Source organism: Lissotriton vulgaris, chromosome 9 (assembly GCF_964263255.1).
Source record: "Lissotriton vulgaris chromosome 9, aLisVul1.2, whole genome shotgun sequence".
NCBI lineage: Eukaryota > Metazoa > Chordata > Amphibia > Caudata > Salamandridae > Lissotriton > Lissotriton vulgaris.
The window spans coordinates 480,018,216-480,034,375 of NC_141697.1; the positions used below are offsets into that span (position 1 = coordinate 480,018,216).

The 16,160-nt window shown below is 40.8% G+C and overlaps 1 protein-coding gene across 4 annotated transcripts in view; it reads left to right on the top strand.

Annotated features, from left to right (window-relative positions):
* Positions 1 to 16,160, top strand: part of PPP2R5E (protein phosphatase 2 regulatory subunit B'epsilon) — a 466,786-nt gene that overhangs the window by 198,631 nt on the left and 251,995 nt on the right. For all 4 annotated transcript variants that reach the window (XM_086937936.1, XM_086937938.1, XM_086937937.1 and 1 more), the window contains exons 5-8: positions 3,744 to 3,836; positions 9,169 to 9,299; positions 13,255 to 13,314; positions 14,522 to 14,630. In XM_086937936.1, coding sequence (XP_086794062.1) covers positions 3,744 to 3,836; positions 9,169 to 9,299; positions 13,255 to 13,314; positions 14,522 to 14,630 — 393 coding nt within the window. The remainder of the gene's footprint in view (positions 1 to 3,743; positions 3,837 to 9,168; positions 9,300 to 13,254; positions 13,315 to 14,521; positions 14,631 to 16,160) is intronic.

The following is a 16,160-nucleotide window of genomic DNA, read 5'->3' on the forward strand; positions in this document are numbered from 1 at the left end:
GCATTTACCACGCCAGATGTCCTTGTACAGTTTATCCATTCTAATCTTTAAAGGTTTAGCCACCATGTTCCTGCAAAAGCCTTTTGTGAATCTTCAGAGAGACCTTCAATTTGGTCCTTCCTTTTCTTATTTGTACCCCTGTGAACAGTTACATAGATATCACGTACATTTCTTGAGCCTAAAGAACTCTTACTCATTATGATCACCTCCTCTCGTCGTATGAGTGAGGTTTAAGCTCTTTCAGTCTCGCTGCCCTACAACCCCTTCTTTCATGACAAATTGGTGCTGAGGACTAGAATGGCTTTTCAACTGAAGGGTGTTGCTCCGATTCAAATCAGACACTTTTGATGTTCTTTGCCCACCTGCACTCTTTAATGAGGAGAAACTCCCTTTTTAGGTCTTGCGACCTGCGTTGCACTGCGAAGCAGCGCTTCGCAGCGCAAGGCATTTTGTAATCAGAAACGGGGTTTTAGCACTGACCTAGGAATCTCACACGCTCGTGCGTGTGCGATTCCTTTTGTGCTACCCCATTGGCCTTTGTGTGCGTCTTTTTATAAAAGACTGCACGCAATTGGCCAAAGGCGGGCGCGCTGCTCCGCCCCCGGCCTATTGGTGTCTATTACGCGCTTGGTGCGCGTAATAGACACCAATAGGTCGTCACGTGGTTTCTATTCGCATGCACACACAGGCGCGATCATAGAAACACATGGCTTGCAGTGGCGCGCACTCTTGCTTCTATTTGTTTTTAAAGTATTAAGTATGAGGCATGCACGAAACACTGTAGAAATGCAAATACAATTATTTCAAATTGTATTTGTTAAAAGGATTGGTGACATGATAAATTCCACGCAGCCTAAATATAGGCTGCCCTTCGAAAATAAATTTGTACGTCCAGTTTGTATGCACCTGCGCTGAAAGCAAACAGCTCGTAAAAAATACACACGCAGATACGGCAGTAAAAACAGACGAAAGACTCTAGTGTCGGCGTCTCTTTGGTGTACTAATTCACTCTGGGGAGAAACACCTCTATGAATGGAGGTAGATTGGTCACGTGGTCGCCAAGGCACCCAATGAGCGTTCTGCATTCTGCGGGCACTTGATTCAAACTGGCAGCGCTGCTACTGTAGGGACGTGCCTTCGATGTGGGTGACCGTCTCCGGGGGGCAGCGGAGACTGTGCGCTGCGCTTAATAGGATGGCCCGCAGGGTCAACTCTGGGGATTAGGGGCGCTTATAGCGCTGGGAAGCCATGGAACATAAAATTATTGGACCCGGACCCTACCGTGCCACCAAGCTGGTGAGTCTGGGGTGACAAGCGATAGTACTGGTAAACAGTGCTTTGCCTTGACTTCTTTTTTCCTTCCCCTAGCTTCTGTTATCTGAGCCTTTAGTCCTCTGAAATCCTTATTGTGGGGTTGCGCCCTGTCCCTTCTTGTATTTGTGTACATAGTGCAACTCCTACAAGTTCGAAGCAACTGTTTTAATTTTTTGCGACACACACACACCTTTCTTACGTGGCCCCCAGGGCAGCCTTTGCATTCCCTCATGCATGCTATCGGGTTAAATGCTACTTCTTGCATCTTTCCTGTTCACTTTAACTGTGCTGTTGACTGTGTTTCTCTGAATTCATTATTCGGATACACTCTTGATTTTTCTCTCTCAAATGTAAAAATATTTAGTGTAATGGATTATACCATCTCTGCGTTTTGTAGTACGATTTCTGTATGCTCATCCGTCTTATGGGTGGTATCCGTTTACAAAACCAACTTAGCTTGATGACACCATTCTAAAGTCTAATTTAATATTTCAATAATATTTTAAGGGAGAAAACAGAAGAATTCAATGCAGTTCTACAATTGAACGCCTGTTATCTCACGATTGGAGAGAGGGTATAATATAGTGGCCTATTTAGGGGGGGAAAACTCATTTCAAACGTATATTCAGACTAAGGGATCCACTACCCGTAATTAGAAAGGGAAGAGAGAGGAGGAAGAGGTGGGAGATTTCTATCTATCTCTAAGTCGTATACCACTTTGCCTTAACCTCCTGTAGTGTATCTCTGCGCACTGCCTACATCTCATATTCATAGACAGGGCTATTGTAATTATGCGCAGGGAAGGGCCACATTTTGCTGCAAGGTGTGACTAAATTGTGTAGCAAGAAAGGACAAATTATGCATCGTAATGCGTGACATTTTGTGATAGCATTTTTTCATTTTGACAATTTTTTTTTCACAACAAATTTTTATTGATTGATATTTTGACAATTTGTAACACTCCCTGGACATAGGTTGCTCCTCAATGGTACCAGTTTACCATCTAAGTATAGCAATAAGCAACAGAAGGGCAAAGAACCCTCCACCGCGTAGCAACATGTGTTGCTGCGTATTTAGTAACTTTTGAACCGTTTGAGCTAGAAACAATGTTTTGGGTAAACTCTTCAGTTTATGGAGCACATGATGGATTATCTGACAAATCCATAACTATGCGAACAAGCATTTGCAATGCAATAGGTCTTGCATTATTAAAGTTTGAGCTATTGGTGTTGCATTATTTAACAATGCCAATAGCTCAAACTTTAATAATGCGAGACCTATTGCATTGCAAATGCTTGTTAGAATTGTGCTTAAGACCACCAGGTAGAAATGTAGCTCTATATATGGCTCTGTGGGGCAAAGAAAGGCAAGGCAGTGCAGAAGAACTTTTCCAAGTGGATGATCCTCTGCATCAAGATCTGCTACATTTTAGCTAAGAAGCTGCCCCCTGACCTGTTGGCGGCTAACTCCACCAGAGCCAAAGGAGAGCTACTACTATGCTGCAACTCAGGGGTTCCTGTCTGATTTGCCATGTTACTATGTGGGCATCCGTGTATATGTTCACAAAGCATTATTGCCTTGACACCCAGGTCTTACAGGAAGGACATTTTGACTGTTCGTCCTGCAGGACTTTTTGTTTTGGTCTTAGTCATTCCACAGACCCACCACTTAGAGAGGTACTACCTTGATAGCTATTTTTAACTTGAGGAATCTGCTTTTAGAAGTATCCAGCAGAAGCTCAAGTTACTTAACTTCTATGACTCACTCTTTGGTGGATACTCAAATTGCAGATTTCTCACCTCAGTTCCGTGGAATGGCCTCTCTTCCATTAAAAAAGGTCCCATTTAGACAACTGGCTCTTGGTAGTATGAAAACTTGTTTTTGGGCTTTGTGTCTAAGGGAGTATACAGTGTCGCTTCCCGGTCAGAACACAGTTGATACTGAGCCCCACAATGCCACCCACTGATGTGAAAGGTATTGCTAAAAAGAAATTAGACTCCAATCTAACATCTGGGGATATTCTAAAAGTGAAGAATTTGTGGTGAGATAGAGTATCCACCAGAAAGACTGTTACAGAAGTCAAGCAACTTGTATGATTGTTATATATTTTTTACTATTTTATTTTAAGGGCACACCTACAGATCACCACCATGGAAAACCACCATTGCCATGCACTTGTTTTGACAGTGTTTGTTAAACAATCCTCCTAATTTAAACCTGTTTATAAGAAATTACCTATGAAAGTTACAAGGCTGTATAAACAATTTGTTACATCAAGTGTATAATAGGCATGTTTGTTCTACAGTTCATTTTGAGTGAAAAGTTGATTATAATCATTTTATTAAAATGTTTGGTTCTTTTGTTATGTTAAAAGGGGGGAAATAGTTTACAAAATAACCATTGTTATTCAATTGCATTTTGTCTTGCAGCTTGTGTATGAATTTTTCATACGGTTTTTGGAAAGCCAAGAATTTCAGCCAAGCATTGCCAAAAAATACATAGATCAGAAATTTGTATTACAGGTACGTTTTTTAAAATATATATTTTCTCAGCTAAAATAATATATTTAACCCCATTCATGATTAAATTGAAAGGGACCTAGAAAAAACGTGCAGGATTGTAGAACACAAACAGATTAAATTATTTGTACTGGTAAAATAACAGTTTAGACAATGCATGGTAATTGGTGTGATAGAGGATGAGCGCATTCCCCCCTTTTGATGGCTGTGAACTCAACCCCCCCCCCCCCCCCACTGAAACCTGTTAACAGAAGAGTCTGCACTTAAGATACATATAAACAGATAGTTTATTGGCATCAAAATATCACAGCAAACGCCGTACAGTTCAATACACGAGTCTGAAACCATCACCCAATTTAAGCTTCACAAAATGGGATCAACTTCGAGTCAGTGATTGTCCTTAAAGAGCTTCAGCATCATGTGTATTATCAGATTCAAAAGAAGATTCGACTTCATGCTAATGGTCCACTCTGAATAGAGCTTTGTCTTCAGAAAGGTACTTGACCCTTGACTTTTCGAGAAAATATAAGTGAGAAGAGTCTCAGCTCCAACACTAGATTGACATCGATAGGAGGCATTGTAGAAAGTACCACTTCAAAAGGAGGATGAGGTCAAAAGGACAGAACAGTGGAAACCGGTTTCACCGTAGGGAAAATGATCTGTTTCCACAAATATGCTTGGACCCTGTAACTCAAAAATACCCATACACTAAGAAGTAGATAACTTATTGGCACAATCTCCACATCCCTACCAGGGACACCCATTCCACAATGTAAGCCGCAGAACAATTGTAAACTGACCTTTCACAAAACTATTTTAGTGGAAGTTTTCCATTTCACAAGAAACACAAAGTTATTATGCATGAGTTTCCTGCACGGTTTCATGCGCTTCAGTCACCTTGAGTGCCATCTCACACAAAATCTGAGGTTAAAGAAGTTCTTTTAACAATAATTCTCACACTGTACAGTAGCCCTGCTCCTTTCTTCAGAATCTCGATAACCACTTCACCCATAAGTCTTAAATAACCAAATCATCAATAACATTGGATGTAAATACTCACAATTATTGAATAAAGAGACCAACAAATTTGTGAACACATACAAATGACCGATGGATATGCATTGCGATCTGCACATCAATATGTCAGTTAGTCATGTAGTTAGCATTCAATTTGTATCTCATCACATGCTAGAATACTAGTCTAGAATACCCAACCACCTTGGGTATAAATCCACTAGTCCTACAACGTAGTCTAGATGAAACTATCTACCATATGCACCAAAGCAATTTCACTATCATCCTTAATTAGTCATATGGCGAAAAAGGCACAATCAATCAGTACAGTTTAAAGGATGATGTTCCAATAAGTGATCGACAGCTATTGAAGTGTCCAGTCATTCACTTTTATTCCATAAAAGACAAACGGCAGCCGACGCAAGTTTCGTCCTCCTGGACTTTCTCAAGGCTGGAAATTTACATATATAAACAATTTGTAACACAATATTTTATTCAAGATAAAAACACTACCAACATTTAAAAATTGTGCCTCATTATAAGTGCAAAATTGAGTGCACAATGTCAACCCCAGGTTGAAAAACTTCAAAATTTGAAAGCAATAAAGACAAAAAAAGTCACCATTGGTGATGTGTTGTGTCATGTGTATTTGGATATACACCCACTAGGAGATCTAAATGCGCGGCGGCTGGCGTTTATTGTCTTTTTGGAAGTAAAAGTGAATGACTGGACACTTCAACAGCTGTGGACCCATTATTGGAACCAGAATTTTTATTTCAATAAAGTTCATTGATACTGGTTGTGAATCTTTCTTGTCGAGTTTTATTCAGATGTTTCAGTTTTCTTAAATTTGTAATTGTTCATTTATTCAAGCACAAATGAAATTGGTGAATTCATGAGGAGAGTAAAGAGTTTGTGGGGAGGATAAAGAATATATGAGATGGATAAAAAATGTGCGTTATCAAAAGTTGTGCATGAAAACAGGGAAACGAACTGTGAGGTTAAAGCCAAAGTAGTCCTACAGTGTATAGGCGTAGCGAGTTTGAGTTCACAGAAAATGACCCAGGTTCATTACAATAGCATGTTGTTGACTTACATGCTTTACCAAAGTATCACGCTGAGGTTTAGTCCTAAAGAATGACATGTAGCCTGAAAATTAAGAGGCAAACTTATAAACACAGTGAAAATGTGCGGAAAGCATGTTTTATAATAAACATGATAGATGGAAAGAAACTCACGGATATATGCGGCGTACGTGCCCGTTGTGTACATTTCGAGGTCGATGGAGTTGTGAGCTGCGATGAGTAGTGAGAATCGTAAATGAAACAAAGTTTCAATTCTGTTTGGGACAAAAACCTGTCAGCGATTGACTAAATAGAAAGGTTTCTTACCCCATGTGCGCGAGAACTGTCTCCGTGGGTGCTTCGGTTTGAACTCCGAACGCGGGAGTTCATTATATTTTACGTATACGGAACCCTGTCACGTGATCATAAGATGGTGATGAAAGAAATACTATGAATGTCGGTTTGAATGAGGAAAAAAGACTCCCCATGAGTTAAAAAACGGTGGCAACCAGGTTCATGCATTCGTACTTAATAAGGGAAATATGTAAAAAAAAAGTCAAGAAAGAGAATGATTGGAAAAACAGCTGCTGGAACTGTAGCAATTACGGTTCAGTATAAGGCGAAGTTTTAACCAAAACATGTGTCTCGACGGAGGACCTAATTAATTCCACTTCATCTGTTGGAAGCAATTGCCACCAAAAAAACAATTCTGATTCAGGCAAATTCATATTTGGTAATCCTGTTTGGGGGGGATGGGGTGTCTCTAATAATTCATGTGTCTGAAGAGGGAGAAACCGTCCTTAACATATTTCAAGCATTGGCTGGGCAGACAGTTATTAAGGGCAAGACCGTCACCTAAAATTGCTGTATTTGGTAGAGACTTCTAACCCCAAGTTCCTTACCTTAGAATATATTTCCTAGGCATCAGACTAGTTAGACATTTTCGAACTGTACCTCTACACACCAGCAGGTGGCGTCGCTCAGCGGCGTCCGTGCTGGAAAATGGCATACGCAATGCTTATATAGGCTTATTTAGGCGCCACCCCAGTAAGCTGACATCAGTACTTTTCTTTTTATGCCGGTGACTGCAGATCAGGAGGGAGCTACCTATGTCCCCTTTTTGGGCAACCTTTTTAGGTCGAGCCTAGCTTTTGCAGCACACATGCGCAGCTCGCCCTGCGAGGCATGCTTTAGTAGGGTATGTTGTGGAAGTGCTGTGGGAGCCTCGCCCACTCTCCGCCTTCTTTTGTAATTGGCTGGTGTCAATGTCCTTGGTAAACAATGGCATCCGATTCATAATGAGCCTTGTTAGTCCCGCCTTGGTACTGCCCTGCCTCCATTTGTTGCCACCCATAAGGACTGGACCTTTTACTTCGCTCCTAACATGGCATTCTTTATCTAGTGGGTGAGCACTATTTACTCAATTGACCATGGTGGCTGTCCTACTGCAGGCACAACATACTTTGGTGTCTTCTTTACTCACCCCCCTCACTCCTGTTGTTCGTGCCCCCCCCCATCTCCCATTTTCCGTGCAGTCAAATAACCCCCTGCCGTCCCTCCCATTGTCATCATGCCTTCGCACTCTCGTTGTCCGTGCTGACCCTCCTCCCCCAACCCCACCCCCCCCCCCCCTCCCCCACCCCCTGTCTGTGATCGCTTCCTTGGTTAACTTTTGAGTTGGTGTTGTCACCTAACTCCTCCCATCGGAAACCTGCTTCATTCTTGTGGGCCCAATGTTGCCAGGTTCCTGTTATCTTAAGCAGTTTTTGTCCTTCATTGGCCCACAGTTCCCTTGTTATAATCTGCATTAATCTAAAACTGAAGGCTTGGGCTTGGTTTTATCCCACTAGATCAAATAAGCGCCGTCCTCGCCCCCGCCTGCAGCACTCTTTTAAATTGACAGAAATTGGTAACCTAATCCCTGGAACAACGGGGATTAAAGGAGCAGTGTGGTGGCTTTTTGAGGAATTTGAAGCAGGGGTGTATGCGCAGCTGCAGTGTGTGTATTAAAGTACATCTCATGTCCTTGCCAATGCTAAGGTAAGGAATCTGCGGCTAGATGTCTCTATCAGATGGACAAGTTAATTTCCTTTGGTTGTGCCTTATCTGGTAGAGACCTGAACTAGCCACAGATTCCTTACCGACGAACCCACTTATCCTCCAGCACTGTGAACAGAGTTTTGAGGTCAGGTCTGACCCCTTTCATTTCTCTAGTTGATTCGGTGCAGACCACGCCTATAAGGGTGGGGGGTGGATTATTGGCTGAGTACAAACCGGGTGCTTGAACTTAAAAAAAATAAAAATTGCAAAAGCACCTAAGATACCATTATTTGAAGAATCATCATTCAGACAAATTATAGGATCCTGAGAGCACCTAGTAAGCAATCTTGTAAAAAATAAAAATAAAAGCAGGACTACCTTTGATCCTCCCAGGTAGGACTGCTTTAAATCACTGCAACCTGCCCTTGAGAAATTAAATTCCATTCGACCCCTCCATAATAAGGAAAGAAGAATAGGTTTATGATCACTAAACTCACCCAGCCCAATCTTAGTCTTTGATTAAGCTGGACAAGGAGGCTGAGACAAAGATAAAATCCGTTGTTGAACAACCCTGGCCTATAAAAGTTGCCGGTAAAGTTGAATCAATTTTGGTAGTGATTAAATCCATGTTAAAGTATTTTAAAAAGATTTTTAAAAGGTCCCCTTGCAATGAGTATTTCAGGTGGAAACCATTATTGGGGGTACACCTCGTTGTTGACTGAGGAAATAGATGCAACTCCAAACACAGGTTAATATTAAAATGCCCCTGTAACATCGGAACTCTTCTAAGAAAACATGCAATCGACCTCATAGTTGAGATGGTCAAGGGAGCTGTTAATAGCAATGTCATTTTAACATGTTTTAATTTACTTTTTTTTCAGTAAAAAAAAACCTGCAAATGACAGACTCCATGTCAAGTTCCTTAAACCTACAATAAGAAAATGTATCCACTATTAATAACGCACAACTTTTGGGTCTACCAAACAATGGTGCAGTAGCAAGTGAAGCTAATGTTAAAGACATGCTGCCTATTGTATCTATTTGTAAAGTTGTGTCACTGTCTACAGTGCACAATAATGGAATTTTGTACATGCCTTTGTATTTTTCATTATTAGCATAAGATTCCATTGCCACACAAGAAAGTGTCTGTTCAATTATTGTAATTTAATCACATTTTAACGCCTCAATTACAATGATTCATTTGTTCTCTTTTTCAGCTTTTAGAGTTATTTGACAGTGAAGACCCTCGAGAACGAGATTATCTAAAAACAGTCCTACACAGAATTTATGGCAAATTTCTTGGTCTTAGAGCATTTATCAGAAAACAGATTAACAATATTTTTCTACGGTATGTGGATCAGAAAAATGTGAAATTGCAATACATGCATGTTTGGCTTGTTTTAAATGTTATCATGAAGCATTAAGAAAGTGAGTCTATATTGCACTAAGTATGGTGGTGTTAGATAAGCTTCTCTCAAATAAACCAAAATGCTGCATCTGATTGAGGTTTCTATATTTTACAAAAAAAAATTAGCATGATGTAGTGATTTGAATTTTTTTTCTCAGATATTTTGTTTCTGTAAATTAAATTGTAATCTTTTTCTTCATCTTGAAGGATACAAATAGGTCCATATTGGTTTTATAGTTATAGCTTTGTAAATTGTACAGAGTTTCTGATGGATACTTCTGTCGGCAGACTCCTCACCTTTTCAATCTCTACAGGTGCCAGCCTGGATCTGGAAAATTGAGTAATAGCTTGCAAGGGCCAGCAGATGGAACAGTCTGCAACATAGCAACTCTGTCCTGCATCCAGATGTGATGACATGAAGCCACATGCAGTTGCTGACATCAGTTCTTCTTTTTCTATGCCTGACAATGCGGAACTAGAGCTCTGCTTCCCACCTTTTTGGGGCTTTACCAAATTCTTTCAAAATTTACTGTGCAGGGATGTCTCCCTCCCTTAAAATGACATCTTGGAACGCGTGCCACACTAGCAAAGAGTAGGTGTTGGTAATCCATCTGCACAATGTCTTTGGTGCGTTGAAACTAAATATTACTCCAAATCCTGTGACAAGTGCTCCCTGGTGAGCACTTGTCATAGGAAAAAGAGGGGTCAGTCCGTTCCAGGTCGAGAGGCCATTTCCAGTCTCATTCTCCATCCTCTGGTAAGTCCAGGGCAAAATCGAAAGACAAGTTCAATGGCAAATGTAAGAATTCAAGCTGAAGTTTGATGCTTCTCCGATGCTCCTGTTCTTAACAGAAGTTCCAGTCTGATTCAAGCAGGTGCCAGTTCTGAAGCCAATGCACACTGCATTTCCAGGGCGATTGTCAACTCCACAGCAAACCGAGGACTTTTAAGGGAGCCAGGGTTTGATTATTTAAACCGCCTGTAGGTCCCTTAGGGAGGCCTTCGGGTTCGTCTGGTTAGGTTTCTGCCAGCGGGTCCTTTCCAGCAACATCTGACATGGTTCGGCTGATCCTGGTCCCAGGATGCTTGTTTTTGGTCCAGGGAGGACCCGGCTTGGTAGTTCGACTGGACTGTTCCCATTAGGAACAGGGTAAATACTGATTTGCATATGGCTGGTTCCAAACTGGGGTGGCGAGCAAAAGAGCATTGGATTAAACCCAGATCTTTGTGACTGGGGGCGAATGTTTGCATTGTTCATCATTCCGTCCATCATTTGTTCCTTTTCTTTTGTCTCCCTATGTGGGAAGGGTATGCCCAGACGTGGGTCCCGTGCTCACTGCGCCACTGGATTCAAGCTAGCCTGGCTGATATGGGGTGATCCCCCGAAACAGGTCCCAAGATGCTTGTTTCCGTTCCAGGAAGGACCTAGCATTGGCAGTTGGTTCCCATGAGGAACAGGGTCAAGACTGATTTGCTTACGGCAGCGTCCAAACTGGGGTGGCGTGGTGAGCAAAAGAACAGTGGATTAAACCCATATCTTTGTGACTGGGAGTGAATGTTTGCTTTGTTCAGCAGTCCATCCATTATTTGTTCTTTGTGCTACTGTGGAGCCTAAACAAAGCCTATTAACTGAGATACAGGGTCTTCGATGTCTGAGCCCTTGCTGCCATCTAACTGCACGCAAGACGGAAGCAACCATGACCTTCTTCCTTAACATCCCAATAGCTTAGCCACTTGGGCAACCCCATTCCCTTTCACTAAGCACTATTTTGTGGACATCTTAACCAGCAAGCAGGGTATGGTTGATCAGACAATCTTAAGGCCTTCATTTCAGACATCTACATCATCGCCTTGCTAGCCACCGCCTGGTAGGGGGTTTATAGTCTATGCAGAGCATGTGTATCTACAGCAGCACATGCTATGAACAAAGTGTTACCCTTTAAGTATTTGTTTGTAGTGTAAATTGCTATAGGTTCGCATTTGCCTAGCCTCTCCTCCTTTTGCTCGCAGCCCAACGTGCCGATCTCTACTTAAATTATTTAACTTACTTCCGCAATATACATGGTGCACAATACTGTGTTCTCTCATCACTCCATATCTACTCTCACCAGCTGTGGGGAAAAAAATCTTAAGCTGTGCACATCCATGCGCATTGCCTTCTGAGCACCCTTGCATCTTGTGACTTGAAAGCCTTTCTTTTAAGAAACGCAAGTTGTAAACATGTGAGCTCAGCACTAGGTGGAAGGAGTATGAAGAGCATGCAAATCTACAACGCTGCAAGCTACGAACAGATGCTTGCAGGGTAACAAACCTTTTCCTTCTGTTTCACTCAGCCCTCCATGAGAGTGCACATTTGTTTCAGTACTCTCCTTTGTGTGGTACTCCACCTCTCAAATACTCCCTTTCGTTGTGTTGATCCCCACAGTTTTTTGCACTTAAATTCAGTGTACAGTTGTGAGGTACCATAAAATACATGTTTGCTTTTCCTCCGATATTTTGAAATTTTTCTTTCTTTAAACAATACTGTATAGAAAAATGTGATAAATCTAACAACTCGGCCCTCGTATTATAAAGGTGAGACAGATTGGCCTTGTCCGTGCTTGTTTTAATTTCTGTTACCATTTGTTCATGTAGTGGTAGCAGTAACGAGAGGCTTTGCCAAGGCAAACAGTTACCTCGCATCACGTTTTGCAGTTTGTTGTCAACGTTTTTCTTACAGAACTCTGTCACACAATAGTCACATTGTTCATCTGGGACTGTTGCTATTTTTCTGTGGATCTCTGTGGGTAGAAACATCTTTGGATCAGGCTCTTAAAAAGTAAAGTACAGTTCACATTCAGTAAGAGTGGTTCACTCTTGTTTATTTTGAAGAAACATTTGTATCAAAAGTGTTGCCCAATAATGTGTTCTGTAACCTAGAGGACATTCTCTTTGTGTCTCTGTTGTACGAAGCATGGCACTTTTTTTGCAGTTGCTAGTTCACCTACTTTTGGGCATGCAAGGTGGCTCAAAGCCTGCTCGACTCACTCTCAGCTAATTGCTTATGTAGAGAATGACCATGCTACTCAATGGTCTTTTTTAATCTTTTTATGCTGTTTTCCCTCCATCCTTTTTTCCATCAGTTTGACTAGATTACGATGCAGCACCTCAATTTAAAGCCATGAGCATTCTGCATTGGCTGTTTACAGCTGCAGATTCCATTACCTCTGCATCTTGTTCTTTGGGAACTGTCATCAAGTGCATACCTGCACTGTCTCATTATGTCATTTGTGCCCACCCCCTAGATCTGCCTAGCCTCAATACAGAGCAAGCTTGCCTCAGTCTCCAATGAGATATTATGGTTCACCACTATGAGGAGCAATCTTAACGAAAGTAAAGAATGCCTGGCAACACATTCAGTTCTTAAGACCATTTCGGTAAGCAATCTCTCTGAGACCTTTTCAGATGGAGATTTCCCATGCTACACCTATACAAGTGGTATGAGTAACCTTTGGGTACAATGCTGGTTAGAACCATTTAAAAGAGCCTGCTAGAAAAACCTGGTTATAATACGGGTTTCCCCTTGTACCAAGCAGCTTATGCAGGACGAGGAGCAAGAATAAAGGGCACCAGAACCACTGTGAAGGCAATCTTTTATTCTTCATCTCATCAGCATACTTGTGCCCTTTGCTGCAGGGGTTTCAGTACATTATTTATGCAATTGATTACAATTTAAAGTGACAGATGTTTTCGTTGACATGTTATATGCTGTATGAATAAATGTAAATTATTTGTATGCTGCAAAATAACACAGAATAAAGAGAGGCAGTTCTTGAATTGCTTCTCCAAATGTATCAGTAGCAAACATGAATATTTTTTGTGTTCAGATGATTTCATAATGTTACTTCTTTTGTAGATTTGTTTATGAAACAGAGCACTTCAATGGTGTAGCAGAATTGTTGGAAATTTTAGGAAGGTAAATACACTTTAAATTAAAAATGTCTTATGTGTTGTAATTCTCTACATGGTGCTCAGTTTGACAGCACATTCTATTTGACAGAAGTCTAAATGACATGCAAAATCCACAAAAACAGATTGAAAAAGCTAATTGCAAGAGGGAAAATTGAACAGTCTGTGGAATAAAATAAAGCAACCAAGTTAATAGATTGAATTCACCCAAATTATCTCAAATCCCGTGCCCTTAAAGATTGAAGAGACCCATCTCATTTTTCACAAGTCCAGAATAAATAGGATAGTGTAAACCCCCATCCCCCTCACCAGCAACAGGGTCAACATTTTCTGAGCAAAGTTAGTTGCCAGTATAACCTTAAATGACGAAATACAGAGATATAGCCCAGAATCACTCAAATAAACCTGTCTCCCATCTAATTTTGAAAGTCTCAAGCTGGCATCACTTGAGCAAAGTATCTGCCCTAAACCATGTCTTATCACTTTTGTCCCCGAGAATGAAAACATATATTTCCCTATTCAGAGTTGGATGTACCACAGCTACATAGGTGTATTTCCGTTCAGTCTTTGATCGCAACTCTTTTATCAGACTTTCTGCATCTAATAATTTTCTCATAAACACTAAACCACCCCTCCCCCAGCCACTCCATCTGGCTTTCCTTTCATGTATGATTGAGTTGAAGCCTGAGAAGGATTTTATGTCTCTAAAAAGATGCCTAAAAGACACTCATTTATGTCTCTCTAGTTTGTAATCAAAGCACTGTGGCTTTCTACCTTAACAGTCCCCATATGTTGTCTAGTATATTACATAAACAAACCGTGTACCCTCAACGAAACTTGCTTCTGGGTAGCCAAACAAATCATCAGTTTGAAGATAAATAGAAAGAAGGAAAACACAAGCTACATGTTTCATTAGCATGCATTTATTTTGTCTATAACTTACTTTGCTGTGTCTGTCCAGCCTTTATCAGTCCTAGGACTTCATGTTCGCATTGTCCCCTAAACAGTTCGGATAGAATTGCAACACAACAGCTATTGCAGTATGTTTCAGATTGTATTCTTTGCGAAGCTTTCATTAACAAATTATTAAAAGGTATTATGGGTTATGTTAAAACTATTTGTAATTGGTGGTGTTTCAGGGATTTGTTTTGCACATTTTAGTTTGGCAGTGAGAATTTCAGTTTTCTAGTTAACATTTCTGTTTTTGCTTCTAGCATTATCAATGGTTTCGCATTACCTCTTAAAGCAGAACATAAACAGTTTCTTGTGAAAGTGCTGATTCCCTTACATACTGTAAGGAGTTTATCGCTATTCCATGCACAGGTAGGATTATAAAATCTTTATTTTTGCTCTATCAAAAAGAAGTCTGATTTTAATTTTAAGAAATCTGATTGCACATAAGGGACTTTGTCCATTTGAGAGTCACTGAAATATAATCCGCAGGTTATACCAATGTGGTTTTACATTTCTGTTGATGTCTTTATTAATGTTGACCAGTTACTGCTGGGACACAAGTGACTTTTCATAGTGTAAAATAGGTGGATCATTTTAGGCTAGCTCCCTTACACAGTTTTAGCTTGCAAGCTCAATTGATGTTCTTAGAATGATTACTGATAATAAAATGTCAATATTTAAATCTGCTTGTCTTTTTACACGATACCAGCTTTGTAAATAAATCTGGTCATCAGAAGAGGGTGGTGAAACTAAAACTCAGAAGTAATTTTGCTTGGATGGGTTCACTGGCCAATGTTGAATCACTTTGTGCTGCTCAGGAGAGTGATTTGATTTTACTTGACTTTACCCAAGCAGGAAGCCATTGGAACTTGCTCCAGTCATTTTGAGGGAAAGCCAATGTGGATCAGACGCATTCTTTCAAAGCTTGCTTACTCTGTGACAAATTGTAAAAATGCCCTATTTAAAAATGCCACAGGGGGTTTGTCCAAGATAACTATTGGCCTGCACAATGAAAGGGCTACCTTAACATGCCGCTCAATTACACAGGTTAATGAATGCATCAATTTAATGACAAGTTCAAAGACCTCAGGAGATTTCCTTCCAGCAAAGATAGAATACTGTGCTATATCAATCCTATCTAGAATAGCTGCTAAAGCTTAAATGAATGGCTAATAGAAGTTTTACGTCTGATACAAAACTACATTGCCATTGACTTTCTAACAAGTACAAGCCTAGGCACTCAGTATGGTCAGCCACTGCACCAAAGAACTTGTATCACTTCTTTCCCTTGCACCTTATTTATTCAAGCAAGATGTCCTCAAAGCTTTTTCTGATTGGTGATAAGCCGAAGAGCTAAGAGGGGTGCTTGTCTGTTCTACATCAAATACCAAAGTTTAATTTGCTACTTGTATGGTATCACAACCTTTTCTTCAGGCCTAATTTGATGTGTGGGTTTATGCTGTTAGGCTTCAAAACCTGAGGGCTTTCCAACTGATTTGGAGAATGTCAGAATCCAATCACTCTTCATGCGCTAGACCGGTGTTGATGCCATCCAGGGTGGGTGCAGTCATGAGTTTGGAAATACCTGGTTGACTTCCTTCCCGATCACTCCTGCTGATAAGTATGTTCTGATAAAGACATCTAGCTGCAGACTCCTTACCTTAGTGTTTCATCCTGTGTGCCCAGTGCACCCCCATTCTTTTGCTGACTAGTCCGAGTCAGTTACCACCAGGTCTCTGCCTAACCAGGCCTGCGGCCAATGATGTGGTGAAAACACACACATACGTGAGGATACACTATATATCTGAAAGAGACAGTTAGTTGTAGATTCCTTACCTTAGAATTTCTCCAGGTGTCATACTGGATCCGGAGGTTTTTTTTTAGCAGTATCCCTCCCGC